Source organism: Puma concolor, chromosome E2, assembly GCF_028749965.1.
Source record: "Puma concolor isolate L17-30 chromosome E2, mPumCon1.1.hap2, whole genome shotgun sequence".
NCBI lineage: Eukaryota > Metazoa > Chordata > Mammalia > Carnivora > Felidae > Puma > Puma concolor.
This window is the reverse complement of record NC_141681.1, coordinates 12,595,189-12,620,146: the sequence shown is the minus strand read 5'-3', so window position 1 is coordinate 12,620,146 and position 24,958 is coordinate 12,595,189. Positions and strand designations below refer to the sequence as shown.

Here is a 24,958-nt window from a genome sequence, read left to right as displayed (position 1 = left end):
CCCACCCCCTTTGTGAGGTCTTCTCATAACAGACACGTGCAGCCTTCCATTTTGAATATTTTAATTAGAAAGGTACAAAACATCATGGTTCTTTATACAAGTTCTGCCTGAAAATAATTTAACAAAATGCAAAGCGGTGTTAATTCATGTCTTTAGCTATCTTCCCGTTTCTCCTTACCTTTTTGTGATTCAAACCAGAAACCATTTTTCATTTAAATCCCAAGAAAAAATGTGTAGGTATATAAACAGCCCTAGATAGTAAAAGACAAGGCAGAGGGGCCAGTGTTAAGCTAGTTTTGTGCTTGAATACTTCAAAGCGGCTGTTTCCAAAACTCTTATCTTGGTCAGCCTGAAAGAAAAGGTGCTTTGGAAATGAGAACTGAATCTCCAAGGTAAACTGAGGCATACACGTGTAGAGGAGTGTGTGGGTGGGTGGGCCTGAAGCATGGTTCAGAGCAGGCGTGTCTCCAGTGCCAGTGACATCTTGGGATCATAAAGCAGATCCATCTGTCCTTTGAGGACAGCTCATTTCCTCAGGCCAGGAACGGCGAAGTAGCCTTCCGTGTGCAACAGAGGCCCATTTCAGCAGTCCCATCCTGATGACACTCACTTAGGCAGGAGGTTGATCCTGTCGGACCGCTTGTCATTCTGCTAACAACCAGGCCGGATTAGGCTGTCCTGGGCGGGCAAGCATCCTCTTTACCCCCTCAGTGCACCTTGTTCGTTCTCCCCAAAGCTGCTCACTCTGACGGGCACCCTGTCCCTTCATCACAGGAAATACAAGTAGCTGAGTCTCCTGCTAGCCCTCCAAACAAACTCTGTGGTTGTTGGCAGTGGGAGCCAATACCAACAACAGGTCCTCTGTCACCCGCGTCCTTTTCAAGAAGTGGGGGAGGGCTGTCAAGGAGGAGGAGTGGCAAGTGTCCAGGCTGTTGGGTAAGGGCCAGAGAGAAAGAAACTATTGTTACAATCCTTACTTCCCCCACTGTTGCGGAGGGGACTGTGAACGAAAGAGCACTCTGGCTTCAGCCTGCTGTTCCAGGGGCACAGACAGGGCAAAAGGCAGGGCACAAAGCCAGCCACAGCAGGGCAGGGATAAAGGGCTGCTCAGCCCAGCTGATGACAGACCACTGTCTGTTAGCCTGAGGGCAGGTGGATGGTCCCGGTGTCCTGGAGTCGCCCACCGGACACGTGTGCGTGCATGTGCTCTCCAGCGCTCCCTTTCTCTCGCTCCCATTCTCCCCCTCAAGGACCTCTCAGTGCTGGAAACCAAAGTTCTGACTGGGAAATTTAGATGCTCAGGAGTGGAAAGTGCTACTGATTTGCATATCTCTCACAAGAGAGGCCTGAAAAGAGTAAAAAGTGGTTTACAATAGTGGGAAGAAATGCATAGCATGTTTCTCAGTTCAAGAGAGGAAAAGTCTTTGCTTGACCAGAGATGGGACTCTTTCCAAGAGTTCTGAACTGACTACAGTTTTCTCCTGAAATTCAAGTCTAAGGCAAAAAAAAAAAAAAAAAAAAAAAAAGCAAATTATAGCCTTCAGGAACCTCTGGATGTTTCCACAAACTAGTCCCTGAAGGTTGTGGAGGTGCTTAGAAGACATGGAATTTGCGTAGAGAAAACTTACAACGGATTGTCCTTTGTCTCTGATAGGAAAAGGACACGCACGGGCACGTGTCCATGAGGAGCTCTTTGCAAAAATTTCTTAAGATGGCCGTTCCCAGAAGACAAGGCTGAGGTAGCCAGGGTCCTGCTTAGTTCTCAGAAATGGTCTTCTTATGATAAGTGCTCCTTATACAGTTCTCCCTGGGGCATTATGGTGACAGGGATCGTGGTCACCACCTGATTCTGAAACACAAATCTCTTGATTCTTTCAAACACCCAGAGGAAGATAAGCAGGATACTGACATACTGGATCCAGGCAAACTTTATCATTTCCCAGAATCCTGGTAGATAAGTACAGCCAGTTAAGGAGTCACAGATGATATTTTCTAAGTGGAAGTTAAGCCAAAGGTTTAGTTTAGACAGGAAATGGCAAAAATGTTTCAAATGCCCTTATGATAAAAGGGACGATAGAAGATTATTAATACATACATATGGATGATTCTGGTCTGAAGAATCGTCCAGAGATATGAAGAGGAAATGAGGTTGTTTTTTTTGTTTGTTTTTTGTCCCTGCACGAACAGCAGACGGAGTCGTTTAAGCAATTTCCAATCTGAGGCTTCCCATATCTGTCCCTTCTTGGGACAAGGGAGGCACTTTCCTGTTTTTGAAACTGAGCTACTATGGCTCTTTAACAGAAAGGATATGAAATGACTTCCACTGGGTACCGGATGATGGCGTTAATCACAAATGGAGCCTCGGCGGCCCTTCCCACCAGCCAGATGGGGTTGGAGTCCATCAGGACGGTGGTTACTGCAACACAAGCAGGAGCTAAATCAATCCATGAATGGTCTCTCAATAAAATAATAAGGACTATCAAAGTACTCTTTGACCCCTCATGCAAATTCTGCACATCAGAACTTTTCCCAAAAAAATGACTCCGAAGGAAAGAGAATTGACTGTGCAAAGCTGCTCACAAATTATTTGTTGAAACACTTGTCAAAATATTTACGTTACAAACTTGGAACCGTCTGTGTGTTCTTCCACTGTTGAATGGCTAAGCAAAGGAATACTATGCTACCACTAAAAATAATACCAATTAAAACTTCGTAGTAGCGCAGGGAAATATTTACATTACGAAGTACAAAAAAAAAAAGTTGGATCCTAAAATGTTTTATAAACTATGATAAGAGCTGTATAAAAAAATCTGCATATGGACAAAGACTGGAAGAAATAAAGAAAGAAAAGTTGTAGATGAGTGTTTTTGTTTTAACATTCCTCTGGTTTGGGAATAATGCCACCAGTGTATTACAAAAATTCAGGAAGAAGTACTGGGATTGCGGTCCTCACAACTTGATAAATGTGTGTGGGTGGTATCTACGATGTCCGGCTGCCACGTAATGCTTCAGATGCCTTTAGAGGAAACCTCAGACGGCCAACCAGACCAATGTGCTGAGTCAAGCACACACACTGGCCCGAGAGCCTTTCCTCTGTGAGGGATGGACACGCTCAGCGTTCCAGCCAGAACGCCGGGCCCCCTGCTCTACTTCAGCTGCTTATTTGGGGGTAAGTCAGTCACATTCCCTACTTCTAGCTGAAAGCCAGGGTTAGCAATTTGTCTTTGGCTCCTTTTACAGGTGTGGTGGGGGAGCAACTCAATTAGGCGTTTACAGAAAAAAAGAAATCCATCAAGCTAGTGATCAATAAACATGGGACATAAATGAGCACTCACCTGCTGGACGTTAAGGGTAGCAGTGGCAGGGGCGGGGTGCGGGGTCTTTAGATCAGGAGGAAAAGGACAGACCCTGGGTAGCCTGTCCCCCTCCCATCACTGAGTAGTCACTGGCTTGGACATTTTTATCATGACAAGAGCTCCAGTTGTGGTTTTGTCCAATGTTCCCACTGACCTGGAAGGTCCTGGAGAAGCAGCTGAATGCATTGTACCCATGACTCACCATTCCTGTCCCGGTAAGCGGCAACAATGTGGGTGAGGTCATAGTCACGGGCAAAAGGGCTGGTCCCGTTGATTACAGACACCTGGGATGTGGCAGGAGGGTGTGGAGTGAGCCCCCAGCCACTTTTCCACTCATCCTTCTCTCCTCCCACCCACCCACAGCTGAGACTGGCCTCTCGTGCATGGTGGACTGCTCAGGCATCAGTAACCCTTTCTTCAAGGATGGATGACCTCCCGTGCAACAATTTTTTCTAATGTTTATTTATTTTTGAGAGAGAGAGAGAGTGGGAGGGGCAGAGAGAGGGAGACACAGAATCTGAAGCAGGCTCCAGGCTCTGAGCTGTTAGGACAGAACCCGATGTGGGGCTTGAACTCATGAACTGCGAGATCATGACCTGAGCTGAAGTCGGCCGCTTAACCGACTGAGCCACCCTAATAATTTAAATCATCTATGTTCAGTCTTCCCTTTTGCAGGGATAGAAACAGGGGTCAATATCCACCTTTCACAGGTTTTACAGCTAGTTATAAAATACCCCTCTCTATTCCAAGGGGAGCAGTAATTCCTTACATTTTTTAAGGAGACCATATTTTCAAACCCTTTGTCTTTTTCTTGCTCTTCCTTGAATGCTCTGTAATTTATCTTTTAAGTGTAGAAATGGAAATAGGATAAAGTACAAATAATAAACATCTGATCCTTTGAAGAAGGAAACGATCTCCTGCCTTCTAATATCACATTCCTGTTGACATATGCTACTATATAAACCTTCATATAAAATGTTTATATCTTGGGGTGCCTGGGTGGCTCAGTCGGTTGAGTGTCAGACTCAGCTGCAGTCTTCAGCACCGTGTTGGGTTCTGTGCTGAGCCGACGTTGCTGAGCGTGCTTGGGATTCTCTCCCTCTCTCTCTCTGCCCCTCCCCTGCTGGTGCATGCCTGCTCTCTCTCTCTCTCTCAAAATAAAGAAGCTTAAAAAAAAAAGGTTTATATCTTATAGTCCCCCTCCTTTTCTTTTTTTTTAACTTATATTGATTATGGCTAAAGTGACCATAAATACATTTATCTGGAACAGTCCTGGTTTATGCCTGTAATAACTGATAACACTGAATTTCATTTTCAAAAGTAGAGCAGCCCAACTTATGTGGCCCCCCATGTGGTAAAAGAAAGGTTAGTCATGAGCGATCATATGCATGAGTTCCAGCCCCGGAGAGACAGTGCATGGTTCTGTTATTTACAAGCAGCAGGATTTGGGGAAAATTCATTAGTCTCTATCCGCCCCAGTTTCCTCATGTGTGAAAGGAGAGTTCAGTCTTTGAACAAATCTGTCTGAGTGCTTTCAGTGTGCCAGGCCCTGTTTTAGGTACTGGAGTGACAGTATAGAAGATGTCAGTGCTTTTGCCACTGGGGAAAAACAGCTAGCAAAGAACTGAAAACAGATCTTCGATATTTCCAGTGGAAGTACAGAAAAGAAATCTGGGTGTGGAGTGGTGGGCAGGGAGGAGAATGAGTGTCAGGGAAGGACTGTGCTCAGGGATATTCCAGCAGGGACCCGAATGCAGTAGCAGAGCAGGCTGTGTGGACACTTGGCAGAGGGAAAGGCCAAGTGCATAACCTGGGGGGGCGGGGGGGCAGGAACTTCCTTTTGCAGGCTTGAGGAACAGCAAGAGGGCCCGTGTGGCTAGAAAGCAGCCAGGGGGACCGTGATAGGACAAGAGGCTGGAGAGCTGGGAAATGACAGGAGCAGGCGTCTCACGAGGCTGCTGTCATGATTCAATGAGATGATATATTTAAACCTCTTAACGCAGGGCTGGCATATGTTATGTGCTTAATAAACGGTGGTTAGTATGATTCCCCCAGTGTTTTACACGAACTGCAAAACACCGCTTGGAATATGCTGTGTGTGTGCACACGGGCACCCAAAAACAACACGCAGTTTAGTTCTTAAAGACACATTCCCCCCCTCTTTTTAGATACAAATACAGGTGTATCTGTCTCTATGTTTTGAAAGAATTCATGGCAAGAATTCCTCAGAAATCCTCTTCTGTGCCACCCACAGAAAAATGCTATTTCCAACTTTCATGTCCTCCCTCTTCAAAGAACTTGGGAAACGGTAACAGAGAGAAACAAAAGAGGTGGACAGTAAAAAGCACCCTTACGTTGTACCGAACGTCGAGGCCACCGCAGCTTAGGGGATGCTTCTGCTGCAGCCTCAGGTCTCCGTTCACATAGAGCTGGGACCCTGGCACAGCAAAGGAGGACTGGAGAAACGCCATGCTCTGCATCACGAATGTCGACATCCTCTGAAATCATCACAAGGAGAGACGATAGCCATTTCAGTCACATCGGAAGGCTCTGCGTTCCCAGCATCCCTGTCTGTGGTTGCTGCCTACTAGTCCCTTAAACACCAGGGTTAGCCATGCAGGAAGCACCCCGCCCAGAAAACCCTCTGAGCGTCTTAGCAGCTCACCTACATTAATAGGACCCCAATGAGAAGCATTCGATTTCCCTCAATTAAACCCCAAACTACACCTCATAATAGAGCCTTGTGCAGCGTGAGTTTTCCTAGAGATCAGGGAGAGGGCTCCGTTCTATTAAAAGACAAAAGGGAGGGGACGGGCTGCTGCAAGGAATGGACTCACGTGCAATCGGTAGGAGAAAGTCAAGATGAGCTGCACACCAAGAACATGTTCCGTGGACTGCAGAGGAAGCTCCAGTTTAAAATGTAACACGTCCATTTTCCCATCCTGGTTCTTGTCTTCTTCTCGAGTCTAGGAAACCCAAAGAGGGCCAGTGACCCTGGTCCTTAATGAGTCTGGGAAGAAGCCACTGTTGTACACGTGACCCATTCCTTTGCTATTCACAGGATTTATCTCCCCCACCAAAAGAAACAAAGGAATAAATGGGTATAAATGGATCAGTATCAGGGAAAGAGACGCCATGTGCGTGGCCCCTGAGCTTTCATACTAGTGCTTCTCAAACTGAAGAGGAGCTTGAAGCGGCAAGATCAACAGCACCGGGATGGCATTTTTCTTTTTTCGTTGTCTCCTTTGATCTTTTTGGTTTGTTGTGCTGCTGGCGTGTTCTTTTTTCTTTGGAAACACATCTTGAGTTTACATGGAATATTTAAATAGCACATTAGAATTGCCTTCTGCTTCTCTAGAAGTCAGCTTTTTATTTTTATTTAAAAAAAATTTTTTTAATGTTTATTCATTTTTGAGACAGAGAGAGACAGAGCATGAGCAGGGAAGGGGCAGAGAGAGAGGGAGACACAGAATGTGAAGCAGGCTCCAGGCTCCGAGCTGTCAGCACAGAGCCCGACGCGAGGTTCGAACTCACAAACTATGAGATCATGACCTGAGCCGAAAGTCGGGCGCTTAACCGACTGAGCCACCCAGGCGCCCCTAGAAGTCAGCTTTTTTTTTTTTTTAATTTATTTATTTATTTTTTTTAATTTTTTTTTTCAACGTTTATTTATTTTTGGGACAGAGAGAGACAGAGCATGAACGGGGGAGGGGCAGAGAGAGAGGGAGACACAGAATCGGAAACAGGCTCCAGGCTCTGAGCCATCAGCCCAGAGCCTGACGCGGGGCTCGAACTCACGGACCGCGAGATCGTGACCCGGTTGAAGTCGGACGCTTAACCGACTGTGCCACCCAGGCGCCCCAAAGTCAGCTTTTTAAAATAGAAAAAAGGGGAGCTGGGTGGCTCAGTCGGTTGAGCATCCGACTTTGGCTCAGGTCATGATCTCACAGTTTGTGAGTTCGAGCCTCGCATCAGGCTCTGTGCTGTCAGTGCGGAGCCTGCTTCCGATCCTCTGTCTCCCTCTCTCTCTGCCCCTCCCCTGCTTGTACTCTTGCTCTCTCTCTCAAAAGTAAAATAAACATTAAAAAAATTGTTTTAAATAGAAAAGAAATGAATCTTCCTCGTTACGCATTCCCCCAAACAGACTCAGAAGAAAACCACCGAGCTCTACTTATACTTTGTTTAACCACGAGCGTCTTTGCTTTAGACTATTGATACTGGAACTCGTTCTCATCATTGATGTTGGGGCTTGGAAGCTGAGTGCCTCTTTTAGTACCAATCAACACAATGAAAAAGGAAGCTATGTAAAATCAGTGAGGCATTAAAACTACACAGATGATTTACAAATTATGGACATGCAAGTAGGGAAAACAGAGACCTAAGGAAGGAAAAAGGCAAATGACGGCTCATAAAAAACACCAGAATCCGGCCTCACCTCCCATAGTCCCACCCCATAGTGACCCTAAAATGAGTAACCGGGAAGATGGTCACTGAAATAAGATCACTGTGACACGATTCCTTGGCACAGCTCTGGATCCTGTTGCTACAAGTGACCCTTTTCCCCTGTAGGTCCTCAGAAAGATTCTACTATGGTATATCAACATTCTCATCTGCATGCTCTGTGAACACATTCATTTTGCTTTCTGCCATTACTACCATGCAAGGAAGAGATTCTTTGTTCTTTTTCGGGCTACTACGGTTGTTTGAGATGAAGCCAGCTCAGTTTTCAGGACCTTTCAATCATGTCTTTCCTTCTAGACAATAATGTCCTTATCCTAGGCCTTGTGACAGAGAAGCCTACCCTCTCTCTCTTCTGTCGGATTCTGTTTTCTCTGTCCTGTTCCATCAGCTTCACAGGTGTAGGGGAGAGATATCTGTTACAAGGCTGGCGATCAAGTCGCTGAGGCAATGAGGTATTAGCAATTTTGAGTAGGATGGGGAACAGGCTGCCTTGTCTTCCCGTGAATTTTCTTTGGTTGGGAAGACTGGCGAGACAAAGTCGCGTTAACTCTATGTAGTGGACCCCTGCCTTCTGGATCTTAGGATTGGAGAGGAAGACAAAGATCAAACGTCTCCACTTGCAGGACAGGAGAGTGGCTGGGATGAGTTGCTAGAAGAATCCAGACCCCAACAGTGTGGGGGGGACAGAAATGCATTTTTTATTTGATCTTTACAATAAAGACTGAGGGAAGCAGAGCGAGTATTATCCCCACTGTATGGACGAGAAAATTGAGGTTCAGGGAGATGGAGGGGTTTGTTATGTGTGGCTAGTAGTGGTAAAGACTGGATTTGAAACCTCATCTTTGACTTAGAATCTCGTCCTCTTTCTAGGACTAAAACACCCAGACTTAAAAAACCAAACACTCAAGGGGAAAACGTTGGGTAGGACAAATCTTTTTGCAAAAAGCCAGCATCAAAGTTTGTAAGTCTGTGTTCTGTCTGTGCACACACTTCTGCTTCAAGTTCACACAGGACAGGGATCTGACACCGGGGAATAATTTAGTGTCTGCCTGTTAAATTCACACGTTACTTTGTCAAGTATTTTTTTAGGGGCCTACTAGGTGCCAGGCACTGTCGGGTGCTGGGAATATAATGGCAACCAAAACAGATGAACTCCTTACCCTAATGGCGCTTTTGTTCCCGGCCAGGGAGGCAGAAGATAAATCAATAAACAAATAAATGTGGTAAGTGCCACAAAGAGAGATAAAATAGGCTGAAATGAAAGAATGACAGGGTAGGATTTCACAGCCATTTTTTACAGGAAATTTTCAGGAATATCTGACTGTGGGAGGCTGGAACGAAGTGAGGTGATGAGGCACAGAAATATCTGGGGTAAGAGTGATCCCTGCTGACAAAGTTCACCCGCTCCGCGCTGTGCGCTGTGTGCAAAGTGGGTCAGTGCTTAAGGGAGCGACGAGGCCAGTGCCGCCGAGTGGGTGAGGAGGGAGGCGGAGGCTGAGGCCAAGGCAGCAGGGGGGTGAACGAATGATGTATGCACTGCATCTCCCACAAGTGCCCGCCACCAGGTCCGGCTGTCACCCCCGCAGGGTGGGCAGGGTGGGCTGCATTTTTGTGCCAGCACTTGGACCACTGATGACATCCACCATTTCATTCCGCTGAGTTCAAATCAAGCTTAACACATGTGCAACAGGTCTAAAGGCAGGCATTCAGAGAGCTAATACTTCTTTAACACAAGTTCAAGGTTAGTATCTAAAACCCAATTGGTGTGTTTGGCTGAGAGAATTCATAAATTACACCAGTACCTTATTTTTACAAGGCATATGTGCAATTTGAAGCAATTTGTATATCCAATGATTGTCCCATCTGATTCCTCTGCATACCTCAGCTACAGTAAAAATTAGCAATAATTAAAAAGAGCTCTTTACAGTATTACATTGAGGCTAAGAAAGGGTATGGGACCCAGTGACAGAACTGGGGCTAGGACTTAGATTTACAGGCTCTATTTAGTGCTCCTTCTACAATAGCCCACAAGAACCTTAATTTCAGGGGCGCCTGGGTGGCTCGGTCCGTTAAGCATCTGACTTCGACTCAGGTCATGATCTCACAGTTTGTGGGTTTGAGCCCCACATCAGGCTTTGCACTGATGGTGTGGAGCCTGCTTTGGATTCTGTGACTCTCTCTCTCTCTGTCTCTCAAAAAAATAAATAAACATTATAAACTTTTTTTAAAAAAGAACCCTAATTTTAAAGATTTCTGGTGGTTAAAGCAGGATAATCCTTTAGGATATATGTGAAATCAATACAAATATACTAGATGAGATAAATGCAGGCATTGGTAGGTTTAGTCAATTCTCATCAGTGTGCCTAGATCCATCTGGGGCCAATCAGGAAGACAGAAACAAAAGTAAACAATAACTTTAACAGAGGGAGTGTAGTACAGGGAATAATTAGTAACAAAGGTATTAGAGGATCAGAAAGGCAGGAGGGGAGTACCAAGTTAGGGTGACGGCAGGAAGCAGCACCCCACCTAGGTCTGCAGAAGGAAGGGAAGAGGCTGGCATTACCTCAAGCAGCTGGGACCCAGACCTCAGGAGCCTGGAAGAAAGAACCCACCAGAGGGAATCAATAAGGCTGGAGACTTCTTCCTTCGGTTTGCTTAACCCGGGCAATGGTTCTTCCCTCTGGTTGCAGTTTCAAGTTTTCTCCCACTCCCAGAAGTAAGCTCATCATGCCTCCTACAGGCCGAGCCTCACAGAGAGCCAGTGGGCAAAGGAGGATGTGGTTTTCAGCAACTCAGAGAGCAGGACAAGGCAGGGTGGAGGAGGATGGGTGTGGAGCGGAACAAGACCCACTGACATGCACACCAGCTGACTGTGTGAGTTGCTGTAAATTTAATCACCGCCATTACTTCCGGAGGGCTCCAACTTGTAACATTTTCCCCATCGGAGATTCTATAGTATTGATGGCTTGTTGGAATTTTGTTAGGCCCCTGTTTGCTTTCATACCTTTTAATTCTTTCATATCATATTCTTTCATCAAAGGTTAATTTATTAATTTTTTTCAAAGGATTTTATGTTTAAGTAATCTCTATACCCAATGTGGGGCTCAAACTCACGATCAAGAGTTGCATGGAGTACCAACTGAGCGAGCCAGGTGCCCCAAGTTTAATTTCTTAGTGTATACCAGTGTCCATCGTGCTGTATTACTTGTCATCATTAGGTGTTTCATTTTTTTCTTTTAATGTTGAAAATATTCTTTGGCACAGTCTTTCGGTCTCCAGCAAAGTAGGGACCAATACTTTATGGCCCCTAGACTCATCAAATCCTTGCTACCTGCATTTCAATGAACCTAAGATACCAACAATTATAAAATGCACCGTTACTTTATATCCTAGCACCTATTATATGGGCACCTGGATGGCTTGGTCAGTTGAGTGTCTGACTCTTGATTTCCACTCAGGTCACGATCCCAGGATCGTGGAATTGAGGCCGACGTCAGGCTCGGTGCTGAGTGTGAAGCCTGCTTAAGATTCTCTCTCTCTGCCCCTCTTCCCTGCTCACCCACTCTCTCTCAAATAAAACAATATATATGTATATACTTATTTATATATATGTACATACATATATATGTATATTATTATATGTATATATACTATACATGTATATACATATACATATATATACATAATAAATTGATCTAGGGATTTCTAAAACTTCTTTACATTTTGATACTCTTGCATCACTTTGTGACTCAATGTTAGCCATGCTTTTCTATGTAATTTTGTCTTTTGGTAAAATATTTTTAAAAAATTTTTTAACGTTTATTCATTTTTGAGAGACAGAGAGAGAGAGACAGAGTGTGAGTGGGGAGGGGAGAGAGAGAGGGAGACACAGAATCCGAAGCAGGCTTCAGACTCTGAGATGTCAGCACAGAGCCTGATGCGGGGTTCCAACTCACGGACCGCAAGATCATGACCTGGGCCAAAGTCAGACGCTTAACCGACTGAGCCATCCAGGTGCCCCAATAAAATTTTTTTTCTGATATAATATTTTTTTAAAATTAACTAAAATCCATTGGTCTGGGCTCTTAAGCAGGCTTTATTTTTTATTTTTATTTTTTTTTCAACATTTATTTATTTTTGGGACAGAGAGAGACAGAGCACGAACGGGGGAGGGGCAGAGAGAGAGGGAGACACACAGAATCGGAAACAGGCTCCAGGCTCTGAGCCATCAGCCCAGAGCCTGACGCGGGGCTCGAACTCACAGACCGCGAGATCGTGACCTGGCTGAAGTCGGACGCTTAACCGACTGCGCCACCCAGGCGCCCCCTTAAGCAGGCTTTAAAATTATGGGGCGCTTTGGTGGTTCAGTTAGTTGAACATCCAACTCTTGGTTTCAGCTCAGGTCATGATCCCAGCCCCGCGTTGGGCTCTATGCTCAGCATGAAGCCTGCTTAAAATTAGCCTCTCTCTCTCCCTCTGCCCCTCTTCCCAGCTCACATGCGTGCTCTCTCTCTCTCTCTCTCTCTCTCCCTCAAATACAAATTTTAAAAGTTATGTAGAGCTAGCCTATTTTTAAGTGCCTCTTGAACCTTCCAAATGGCCAACATTTGGTTCTCAGGGTTAAGATAATGTTTAATTATTGTTGCTGGGGTTTTCTTTCAAGATGCCGTTGTCCCTTCTGGAAGTTTTGACCCTGGCACATCTGATGTTTGCACATGGGTAGGCAATGAGGACTATGCCAAACCTGTCTCCCGGCAGCAGCTATTGTAAGATACCTTAGAGAGGACAGATTTTGATTTGAGAGATGTGAAAACAAAAAGGGGATCTCAAACGCATGATGCTCTCCACTCACCTTCCTGAATCCCTTTATAGCCTTCAGCCCCCATATTCTATGGGTCCACACATGCCTTAAAGAGCTAAGTCACCTTCACCTTATTGAAGAGAGAGGTCACCCTGTGCTTTTTTTTTTTCCTTCTGTCATTAGCAACAATAGCAACAACAAGAAACTCAGACTTTGAAAGCATAGGGACTTTAGAGACGCCGTGCAAGGTGATCTGACCAAAAGGAGAAGCAAGGCCGTTTCTGACTGCTGAGGCATTTTCCCAAATTAGCAACCACAAAGCCACTCCCCAGCATTTGGTCAAACCTTGACCTAAAACCACTGCTTCCCTGGTGTATTACCATAAGATCACCCATCTGCTTTAAAACAAAACTGAGACTTAGTTCACATATGATAAAATATACAATTCAGTAGATTTTAGGATATTCAAAAGTTGTGCAACTATGACCACTATCTAAGTTCCAATTTCAAAATATTTTCTTCATCCAGAAAAGGAACCCCAAGCACATGAGTCACTACCCATCTCTCCCCTCCCCCAATTCCCCAAGCCTGTGGAATCCTAATTTCTGTCTCTACAGATTTGTCTATTCTGAACATTTAATATAAATGGAATCATACGCTGTGCTGTTTTGTGGTTGGATTCTTTCACTTAGCATGTTTTGAAGGTTCATCCACGCTGAACCTTCCTTTCTGTGGTTGAATAATGTTCCATTGTATGGCTATAACACATTTCGTTTATCCATTCATTTGTTGATGGACATTTGGGTTGGGTTTTTTGCTATTAGAAATAAAGCCTCTATGAACATTTGTGCATGAGTTTTTGTGTAGCTATAGGTCTTCAATTCTCTTGGGTACACATATACCTAGGCATGGAGGTGCTAGAAAATACGGTAATTCTAGTTTAACTTTTTGAGGAACTGCAAACTATTTCCCAAAGCGGCTGTGTCACTTTATATACTTAGCAGCTGTTATTGTTTTTGGTTTGTTTTTGCCTTACTTGGGCACTTTCTAAATTTTTTCCTTTAAAAATTGTTGTCGTTATAGTCTAAATATCTGGAATATGTATTACACTCTTATCGTACAAAATTTAAAAGGTAAAAGGGTATACAGCAAAAGAATATATAGTGAAAAAGTTTCTCTCCCATCCTAACCTTAGCTACTTAATTCCTTCCCCAGAGCAATCAATGTTGTGTCTTTTGAATCCTTCCAGAGAAAGAACATGCATGTGTGTATATGTGTATACAACCACACACACATATGTTGCTATTTTTTCTATTATTTTTATATCAATGGAAGCTTACAATATATAATTTTTGGTTTTTGTACTTACCAATTTCTTTTGGAGGCAATTCAATATACAGAGATCCACTTCATTAAAAAAATAGCTAGGGGTGCCTGGGTGGCTCAGTTCGTTGAGCGTCTGACTCTTGATGTCAACTCAGGTCATGATCTCACAGTTGGTGGGCTCGAGCCCCGTGTCAAACCTGCTTTAGAGTGTAGCCTGCTTGGGATTCTTTCTTCCTCTTTCTCTGTCCCTCCCCAACTTGTGTGTGTGCATGCATGCACTCTCTCTCTCTCTCTCTAATAATAATAATAATAATAATAATAATAATAATAATAATAATAATAAACAACTTAGGGGCGCCTGGGTGGCTCAGTTGGTTGAGCATCCGACTTTGGCTCAGGTCATGGTCTCACAGTTTATGAGTTCGAGCCCTGCGTTGGACTCTGTGCTGACAGCTCAGAGTCTGGAGCTTGCTTCAGATTCTGTATCTTCCCCTGTCTCTGTCCCTCCCCCCGCTCACACTCTGTCTCTGTCTCTCTCTCTCTCTCAAAAATAAACAAATATTTTAAAAAAATTAAAAAAATAATAACTTAAAAAAATAGCTATGCCGGGCACCTGGGCTCAGTTAGTTAAGCCTAGGACTCTTGATTTTGGCTCAGGTCAAGATCTCATGATTCTTGAGAATGAGCCCAGGATGGAGCTTGCTTGGGAGTCTCTCTCTGCCCTTCCCCCACTTGCACAGGAACTCTCTCTCAAACTAAATAAACTTAAAAAAAAAAAAAAAAAGCTATGCAACATTCCACTGGGCAGATGTACCACAATTTCTTTGCTGAGTCTTCTATTACTACATGGGTTGTTTACCTAATTACAAACAATGCTGCAATAAGCAACTTTTTACATAACTCGTTTCACATGTGTGCACAAACCTAGGGTACCTGGCTGGAAATGGAAGGAGGCTTGAAGCAGACCTGAAGCAGGCCTGTACATCTGTAATTTTGATAAATAAGGACATGTATTCCTTCAAAGAGGTTGTTCCAATCTACACTCCCATCAGTGGCATACGAAAGTGCTCACACACTTCCCTATGTCTTGACCACGGTGTTGTCACACTTCAATTTTTGCCTATTTGATAGATTAAAAAATGGCATCTCAATATATTCTTTGCATTTCTCTAATCGTGCGTGTGATTTCATATATTTAAGAGTCAAATGTGTTTCCTTTTCTCTGAACTGTTTACATTCTTTGTTTGTTTTTCTAGTGGGTGCTTGGTCTTTTAATTATAGATCTGTAGGCACTTTATGTTAGGGAAAGGAGCTTTTTTTTTTTTTTTTTTTTTTAAATTTTTTTTTTTCAACGTTTTTATTTATTTTTGGGACAGAGAGAGACAGAGCATGAATGGGGGAGGGGCAGAGAGAGAGGGAGACACAGAATCGGAAACAGGCTCCAGGCTCTGAGCCATCAGCCCAGAGCCCGACGCGGGGCTCGAACTCACGGACCGCGAGATCGTGACCTGGCTGAAGTCAGACGCTTAACCGACTGCGCCACCCAGGCGCCCCGGGAAAGGAGCTTTTTACAAGTGATACAAATAATAAAACTTTTTCCTAGTTGTCATTTGTGTTTTGACTGTGCTTATGGTTTTACCATGCCAATAGTTTTAAAAAATTATTTTTATTTTTATAGAGTTGAATTTACCCAAAAGTTTCTTTTATGGCTTCTAGATTTAATGTCACACTTCGAATAACCTTTCCTATTCCAAGATATAAAAGCTTTCGCCCACCATTTGTTTCATTACTTTTATTATTTCATTAAAATTTTTTTTCATGTTTATTTTTGACAGAGAAAGACAGAATATGAGTGGAGGAGGGGCCAAGGGAGGGGAGACACCAACTCTGAAGCAGGCTCCAGGCTCTGAGCTGTCAGCACAGAGCCTGACGCGGGGCTCCAACTCACGAACCGTGAGATCATGACCTGAGCCGAAGTTGGAGGCTTAACCGACTGAGCCACCCAGGTGCCCCTTATTTCACATTTTAAATTGAATTTTTATCTGTCTGGACTTTAATTCTGGTGTAGAGTCTGAGCCCTGGCTCCATTTTAACTTTTTCCATATGGCTTCCCAGTTGTCCCTACACCATTTTATTATGTAAGTCAGCTTTCGTCACTGATTTAAAATGCCACCTTTATGATATATGAGTCCTTTTCTATACTTTTTATACAAGTTCTTCAAACCACACTGCTTTACTTATTATGGCCTTAACGTATAGTTTATTATCTGATAGAGCTATTCTCCTTGTATTACCCTTCTCTTTGTCCTAGAGTTTCTGTCTAACCCTCCAAACTGTTATGTTTTCATTGAAAATGCATTGAAAGTATAGATTAACCAAGGGAGAAGAGGTATCTTCATGATGTTGAATTTTCCTATCCAAGAGTATGACAGAAATCACCATTCTTTTGATCTCTTTTGTGTCATTCACCAGTCTTTTTATTTACATAGATCTTGTACATTTCTTGTTAAGCTTATTCCTAATGAGTTTATTTGTTGAGTTGCTGTTGAGATCTGTACTTGCACTATATCTTCTAGCTCACTGATTTATATCTTATGATTGGAAATTATTCTCAAACCAAGGGCTCAGCTAGAATGAACCAAATCATTTACTGAGAAAGAACACAGATGACATACTCATAGATTACTTATAGACACTGGCCTGGAATGGAGGGAAAAGAAAGACTAGGAAAAAGGAGCTTTGGCTTTGTGTTACATAGTGTAAAATTACCTGGTATTAAAAAGGATTAATAGTTCTGGGCACCATAAAAATAAGAGATTGTGGGGCGCCTGGGTGGCGCAGTCGGTTAAGCGGCCGACTTCAGCCAGGTCACGATCTCGCGGTCCGTGAGTTCGAGCCCCGCGTCAGGCTCTGGGCTGATGGCTCGCAGCCTGGAGCCTGTTTCCGATTCTGTGTCTCCCTCTCTCTCTGCCCCTCCCCCGTTCATGCTCTGTCTCTCTCTGTCCCAAAAATAAATAAATGTTGAAAAAAAAAATTAAAAAAAAAAAAAAAGAGATTGTTTTGGTTTCGTGGATGAAAAATTGTCGAAGCAGGGGGAACATGAGCAGTGCTGTGGAGGGAGTAGTTTCCGGTTACAGAGATAAGAGCCTCGCTAACTAGCAGTCAGTTGGGGAAGCCAGTCAGCTGGTGGATGAACAAATGAATAAAACCTAATGTTGTATCCTCGTTTTCATGATTATTTTTAAGTTTTCCTAATTAATTCTTAGACTCAAGTAACCAGGGAGTATGATAGAGAGGAATACACAAATGTGATGAAAAAAATCTTCTACCAAAAACTTAAAAGACAGGGAATACTAATCTAAAGTAAAACGAGCAAGTTAATTTTTTGTTTGGAATAAACAACGCTTTTGCTTCCACTTTTGGAAAGTAATCACATGCATGTGGAACACGAGAAATACAGTGGGTATACAGTGAAAAGTAAGCACATCTTGACACAGCCTCTCATCCATAGTCACCCTTCTCCACAGGCATTATCATCTCCAGTAAGAATAAAAATGGGCAACATGTAATGATTAGTGAGGAGTTACTGAAGGAGATTTATCTCCTACTCCAGTTCTATGTTTTAAAATCAATTTTTTAATCCCATCTGGTAATTTTTTTATGTTTTTATTATTTATTTTTGAGAGAGGGAGAATGCAATTTGGAAACAGATATGGGGAAGGGACAGAGATAGAGGCAGACAGAGAATCCAAAGCGGGCTCCATGCTGAGAGCAGAGAGCCCGATGTGGGGCTCGAACCCACCAACTGTGAGATCATGACCTGAGCCGATGTCTGACGCCTAACCGACTGAGCCTCCCAGATGCCTCTAAAATTAATTTAAAATACCTGATCATTTAAAGAATCAAAGGTGTTCAACAATGTTTGTTACAAAACGCAGCAGACTTCCAGCCCCATGGCAAATATTTTCATCTCATTTACTGATTATGTAGAAATGTATCTCCATGTCTTTAAATAACATTGGCACAGGCACTTCTGTATTTCTCAGTGTTGGGCATTCTCTATTGACTTGCCACAAGGAGAGATGAAAGGTTAGTTTTCTGCCCTCCACTCCTCAACTGAGTTTAACTCTCATTTTGGTTAGTCAATCTATATTCAGTGTTCCCATTAATTATGACTAAGTAAATCCTTTACCTTTCTCCTTTTTCCTTACTTTTTATTTCACTGGATTTAGTAATTATTTCCTTGGTTAGTTTTATGTTTACTGATACAATTTCAACAAACAGCTTGTATTCCAATTCCTCACAAATTGATGTTTAAAGGTGCAAGATTTACTCAAAATCTTGTTCACTGCAGTATTCTAACAGTGAAAAAGTAAAAGCACATCAAACATTCACCAAGAGAGAATTGTTAAATCCATTACAGTTATTCCATATTGTGAAATACTATGCAGATTTTAAAAAGAATAAGGTTAATTAACAAGTATACATATGCCTAACATGTACCTTTAATTTTGTCATTATATATACTTGTAATTCTTTAATATTTTACAATGAGCATGCATGTTTACCACCAGAAAAAAATATGAAAATTTAAAGTAATCAGAAAAAAACAATCTGAATTCATATTTTGTTTGTTGTTATTCATATGTCCAATAAGATTAAAAAAATTTTGGAGGTAAAGAGATTCAACTTTGGAAGAAGAAAAAATAGAATTTTTATACTTCTAAAGGAAAATGTTTTCAGAAAATGAGCAGAAAGGGAGTGAATGTAGAGGAAACACTCATCCTGAACCAAATACTAAATTACAGACAGTAAAATGTTTCCTTTTCATCCTGGACAGCTGCAAAATGGAGCAGCAGCCACCCTTACAAATCCAGGGAGGCGGGACTGAGCCCCGCACATTCTGGGGAGGTCGCTTGACCAATGAGCGCCTCGGCTTCCACGTGTCAAGTCTGCATTAAAAATGCATGCCCTTCCCGGTCTCTGGGACGATGCACAAATGCAGCGACACAGTGGGGTAATTAATAAGAACACCTTTCGGCCTTTGTGATTCATAAAGGAATTTTCGCGACCACTCATCCATCAGGCCAGGCCCACGGAAATGACGGGGACGAGACACAGGCTATCCCCAGGCTTCGGGTCTCTGTGTAGGACACATGCTAACAGCAGTGGCTAACTTTCTTGGGGTTGCGGACTGCTTGAAGTCAAATGAGTCAACAGAGTCACTTCCCGGGAAATTAAACATATACACAGGCCAATGTGCCTGTGTACACAATTTTCGTGGGTTCACGACCCTTAAGACCCAAGCTGGGCTTCCCCAGGCCGGGCCCGCTCACCCTCCCCCCGCCACCCTCTCCCAGTCCCGGTGGGCCTCTAGGCCTGAGGGAGAACCACTTACCGAAACCAGCGGGACGCGCAGGTGATCCCCCTGCAGTCGGTTGAAGGCGGGGAACGTGCTCCAGGCCAGGAACCCGCCGTGATCGGGTCCCAGCAAGGCCACGAGTAGCACCTGGTGCTGGAAGCGCACGGTCGGCTGCTCTTCGTAGCTGCTCCGCTTCAGCCAAAGCCCTGAGATAGAGAGGGCAATGGGGAGGTCACGAAGGCGGGCACCGGCACAGCGGGCCGCGGGGAACTGTGCGCTCAGCGGCCGCGGGCAAGCTCACCGTGGCTCCGGAAGGCCACCAGCAGCGGCGGGATGTACGTGAGCACGGCGGCCAGCAGCAGGAACAACGCGGCCTTGGAGCAGAGCCCCGCGCGGTAACCGCGCTCCACCGGATGAGAGAAAAGCTCGTAGAGCGCCATGAACTCCGCGCGGAGTGCAGCCCCTTGTCCTGGAGCCCTCGCGGTTCCAGAGGAAGGACCAAGTTTGGCTTCTCCTGGTTGCCATAGCCTTGGTCTCCACGGCAACGGACGGCGCAGCGAAAGGAACCAATAGCAAGGACGCGGGGCCTTGGTAGGGGTGGGGCTAAGAGGGGGCGGTGCCCGCTGGTGGGCGTTAGACCTCCTTTCGGCCTTACGTTCCTTTTCCAAAAGCTAAGTGGAAAAAGGGCATTTCCGAGCCCAGAATCGTCGCCATCCCCTGTGTTAATACTTGCGCAAAACAGGATTTTCCTAAAAGTTGACTTGAAGTAACTACCTGCTTATGTGTCAACTGTTAATCCCCAATGTTGTGCATACTTAAGTCCAATCAGTCACAGCACACTATACATTACATGAAAACACAAATGTGGCTGTAGTTCTGGCGGTGGCCCCGCTAAGACCAAAGCCAGGTCCCTTTGTCTCCAAAATTTGTTGCTTTCTCTATACTCCGTAACAGGACAGAGAAACGGGACACAAATCTCTGAGATCTTCGAGGGATAAAAGATAATTACTACATGGTTCTCGGCTATACTTTATTACCTTATACTGGGTACAAGCTTCGCCACCGGTTTTAAGGGAAGCTGGGGTCCTCCACAGAGATGACACTGGCTCATCACTTAATTGAATGCTTCCACCACTATCACCACCGCTCCCCCCCCCACCCCCAGCCAGTATTTCGTGGCAGAAGGAGGCCCTGAAGGATCACATTGCAGTTCCAAAAGGTAGTGTGTTCAGAGAAAAATCCAGTAGTTGATGCCTCTATTTTGAAGGCAACCTAGAAATGTCTTTTAGATGAAGAGAATAGCTGAGATCCTAACAACACAGACACCTGAGAGGTCAAGACATGAACATTTGGGAAAACTATCCAGGGTCCTCCCCATAGTCTAAGATGACAATAACAGCCATAAGATTTTGACATATATGGTCTGGTACTACTCATCCTTGCTTTAAAACTTTTCTGAGCAATCCCTATCCAAATAATACCAGTATTCTTCACAGAACTAGAACAAACAATCCTAAAATTTGTATGGAGCCAGAAAAGACCTCAAACAGCCAAAGCGATACTGAAAAAGAAAACCAAAGCTGGAGGCATCACAATTCCAGACTTCAGGCCATACTACAAAGCTGTAATCATCAAGACGGTATGGTACTGGCACAAGAACAGACACAATGGAACAGAACAGAGAACCCAGAAATGGACCCACAAACATATGGCCAGCTAATCTTTGACAAAGCAGGAAAGAATATCCAATGGAAAAAAGACAGTCTCTTCAGCAAACAGTGTTGGGAAAACTGGACTGCAACGTGCAGAAGAATGAACTTGGAGCAGTTTCTTACACCATACACAAAAATAAACTCAAAATGGATGAAAGACCTAAATGTAAGACAGGAAACCATCAAAATCCTAGAGGAGAAAACAGGCAACAACTTCTTTGACCCCGGCTGCAGAAACTTCTTGACATGTTTCCAGAGGCAAGGAAAACAAAAGCAAAAATGAACTATTTGGACCTCATTAAGATAAAAAGCTTCTGCACAGAAAAGGAAACAATCAGTAAAACTAAAAGGCAACCGACAGAATGGGAGAAGGTATTTGCAAATGACATATCAGATAGTTAGTATCCAAAATCTATAAAGAACTTAATCAAACTCAGCACCTAAAAACACAAATAATCCAGTGAAGAAATGGGCAAAAGACACGAATAGACACTTTTCCAAAGAAGACATCCAGATGGCCACCGACACATGAAAAAATGCTCAACATCACTCATCATCAGGGAAATACAAATCAAAACCACAGTGAGATACCACCTCACCCCTGTCAGAATGGCTAACGTTAACAACTCAGGCAACCACAGATGTTGGCGAGGATGCAGAGAAAGAGGATCTCTTTTGCACTGCTGGTGGAAATGCAAGCTGGTGCAGCCACTCTTGAATGTATATATGTATACAATGGAATATTACTTGGTGATCCAAGAGAATGAAATCTTGCCATTTATAACAATGTAGATGGGACTAGAGTGTATTATTCCAAGCGAAATAAGTCAGTCAGAGAAAGATAAGTAGCATATGATTTCACTAATATGTGGAATTTAAGATACAGAACAAATGGACATAAGGGAAGGGAAACAAAAATAACATAAAAACAGAAAGGAAAACAAACCATAAGCGACTCTTAAATACAGAGAACAAACTGAGGGTTGCTGGTGGGGTGTTGGGTAGGAGGATAGGCTAAATGAGCAAGGGACATTAAGGAGGACACTTGTTGGGGTGAGCACTAGGCGTTACATGTAAGTGATGAATCACTAAATTCTATTCCTGAAATTATTATTATGCTATATGTTAACTAATTTGGATTTAAAATAAAAAAAAAAAAACCTTTTCTGGGGTGGCAACACAGCTCTTAAATACAGCAATTGTACGGCTGAAATCTATATTATGATTCCGACATTATACTATATCTGTGATTTAAGTGAATGACTTTCATTTATTTAAATAACTATTAAAGCCATATGATTTCATTCATGTGTGGAACTTAAAAAACGAAACAAAAGAACAAAGGGGGAAAAAAAGAGACAACCCGAAAAACAGACTTTTAACTATATAAACAAACAGGTGGTTACCAGAGGGGAGGTGGGTGGGGGGATGGGTGAGATGGGTGAAGTACACTTACCTTCATGAGCACTGAGTAATGTATAGAATTGTTGAATCACTATATTGCATACCTGAAACTAATATAACACTGTATGTTAACATCACCGAAATAAATAAATAAATTAATTAATAAATAACCATTAAAATAAGACTTCAGAATAGATGGTTCTAGTTGCCTCCTGAGGGTGGCTCTACACTGAGGAAGAGGTGTTTGCCTTCAAAGTTCCTTCTTTCAACAGAAGGAAACACAAACTGTAGCTAGTGTCAGCTTAGTCACAGTTGAAACACAGGGAGGTGACTGCTGAGAATTTAAGTGTATGAAGTACCTCCCCTGGGATGCCATGAGCTTTGCAAAAGTATTTAATAATAATGGATACAAGGGGCGCCTGGGTGGCTCAGTTGGTTAAGCAACTGACTTCAGCTCAGGTCATGATCTCACGGCTTGTGAGTTCCAGTCCCATCTCAGGCTCTGTGGTGAGAGCTCGGAGCCTGGAGCCTGCTTTGGATTCTGTGTCTCCCTCGCTCTCTGCCCCTCCCCTGCTCATGCTCTATCTCTCTAAAAAATAAACAAACATTAAAAAATTAAAAAAAATCATAATGGATACAAACATTTACTCTTTGATTCCATGATTTGAAGCAGCTAGTTTTTGTGGTTTAAGGAATGTGAGTTTTTAAAAATGCTCAAGGTCTGTGTATATTGTGCCATTTTCATATATTTGTAACTGAAACCAGAGTTTTCAGTTTCCATTTCCCTAATTGTCTCATGTTTCATACACTTTACCTTAAGGACAAAGAGAGTTGTTCTCTTAAAACTACACATTTTGACCATGTTCTAATCTTTTCTAGAAGCTCTCATTCAGGGTTATCTTGAAAAAGTTTCAAATGACAAAATGTATGCTTCAAGGCTTTCCAACATTCCTTTCACCAGTATTTATTTATATTGCTTCCCAATTCCCTCTTCCAACCCAGCCTTTGTTTCTATCTATTAAGGTAAGTTTACTCTTTGGAAAATGTACCCTTCTCTCTGAAACATAAGATTCACATTCTCTGTGAAGTCTTTCTTGATAAACCTCACTTGGTTTTGTGTTGGCCTCCATGGCATTAGCCATCTCTCAACATTCATGTTCACATATCTCTCCAATATTTTCCATTTATTCTGCATGTTTTATATGTCTGTTAATATGTAATTGCACGTTTTCCTTATCCTATTTTTTCTTTTGACTCACCTTTTCAACTTGTCACCCCCTCAATGAAGGCATTCAGTATTTTCAGAACATTCAGTAAGCTAAGTATAATGGCCTGATAGGTAAAGAAGGTGATGTATATCATCAGGGCAGATCGAAGAAGCCAATTAGAATAGTGAACAGGAAAAGGACATTATCAAGAAAGTAGGTAAACTAGAAGAGAGAAAGTGCACATTAGTGAGACCTGTAAAAGGAAGCAGGGGTCTTCAGTCTAATTTCTTAATTTTTTTTTTTTAACGTTTATTCACTTCTTGAGAGACAGAGACAGAGTGTGAGCAGGGCAGGGGGCAGAGAGAGAGGGAGACACAGAATCCGAAGCAGGCTCCAGGCTCTGAGCTGTTAGCACAGAGCCCGACGTGGGGCTTGAAATCACAGACTGTGAGATCATGACCTGAGCCAAAGTCAGATGCTCAACTGACTGAGCCACCCAGGCGCCCTTCAGTCTAATTTCTAACCCCTGCACTGATTCCCTGATTATCAGATGGTGAACATCCACCTTCATTCCTCAGTGTTTAATTCTATTTGTAAAATAGGTATTTTCACTTTTTTTTCCACTTACCCTCTAGCTGATCTCATCCAGTTCAATAACTTTAAATACTTTTCTCTTGAATTTGAGAGACTCATTGATCTATTCACCTACTCTACAACTGCACTTGGATGTGTCTCTTGGGCATCTCAGACTCAATACAGCCAAAACCAAACCTTGATTCTCATGCCCTCCCCCCCTCAAAGCTGGCTCCACCCTATTTCAGTAAATGGCAATTCCATCCTTGCAAAGTGCTTGACTTTGGCTTTCCCTCACACTTCATATCCAATCTATCATCAATTGTGTCAGCTGTACCTTCAAAATATATCTAGAATACAACTGCTTTCCACCACCTCCACAGCACCATCTTGGTTTAGGCCAACATCGTCTTCTACCTGGATTATCACCATAGCCTTATCTGTTCCCCTGGCTGCCATTCTCAACCTCTTACAGTCTACAAAGAAGCTAGCCTGATCACTTCAAAAGGAAAGCCATAACATGTCACACCTCTGCTAAAAAAAAAACCTCCACTGACTTTTTTTTTAAGTTAAAAAAATTTTTGTTTTTCATGTTCATTTGAGAGAGAGACAGACAGAGAGAGAGCATGAGCGGGGGAGGGGCAGAGAGAGAGACACAGAATCCGAAGCAGGCGCCAGGCTCTGAGCTGTCAGCACAGATCCCAACGCAGGGCTCAAACTCACGAACTGTGAGATAATGACAAGAGCCGAAGTCA

At 43.3% G+C, this 24,958-nt stretch overlaps 1 protein-coding gene across 2 annotated transcripts; it reads right to left on the bottom strand.

Annotated features, from left to right (window-relative positions):
* Positions 1 to 44: 44 nt before the first annotated feature.
* Positions 45 to 23,675, bottom strand: TMEM231 (transmembrane protein 231). Of its 2 annotated transcripts, none has more exons than XM_025920842.2 (7): positions 19,608 to 23,675; positions 19,343 to 19,512; positions 6,194 to 6,322; positions 5,711 to 5,854; positions 3,559 to 3,640; positions 2,311 to 2,416; positions 45 to 1,958 (listed from the first exon to the last, which is right to left on the bottom strand). In XM_025920842.2, exons 1-7 carry the CDS (start codon positions 19,744 to 19,746, stop codon positions 1,778 to 1,780), a joined length of 951 nt encoding a protein of 316 aa, XP_025776627.1. In that variant the 5' UTR covers positions 19,747 to 23,675; the 3' UTR covers positions 45 to 1,777. The 2 variants fall into 2 exon arrangements, with proteins under 2 accessions (XP_025776627.1, XP_086545007.1); XM_086688881.1 differs by having other exon boundaries at positions 1,911 to 1,947; positions 2,300 to 2,416.
* Positions 23,676 to 24,958: the final 1,283 nt, after the last annotated feature.

What these genes read in the sequence shown, in the direction of transcription:
- TMEM231 (XM_025920842.2), bottom strand. Translation starts at nt 19,746, where the DNA reads ATGGCGCTCTACGAGCTTTTCTCTCATCCGGTGGAGCGCGGTTACCGC. An exon ending in GGTGGCCTTCCGGAGCCACG is followed by an intron (nt 19,513 to 19,607) that starts GTGAGCTTGCCC and finishes TCTCTATCTCAG; the next exon opens with GGCTTTGGCTGAAGCGGAGC. An exon ending in TACCCAGTGGAAGTCATTTC is followed by an intron (nt 1,959 to 2,310) that starts ATATCCTTTCTG and finishes AACTGGCTGTAC; the next exon opens with TTATCTACCAGGATTCTGGG.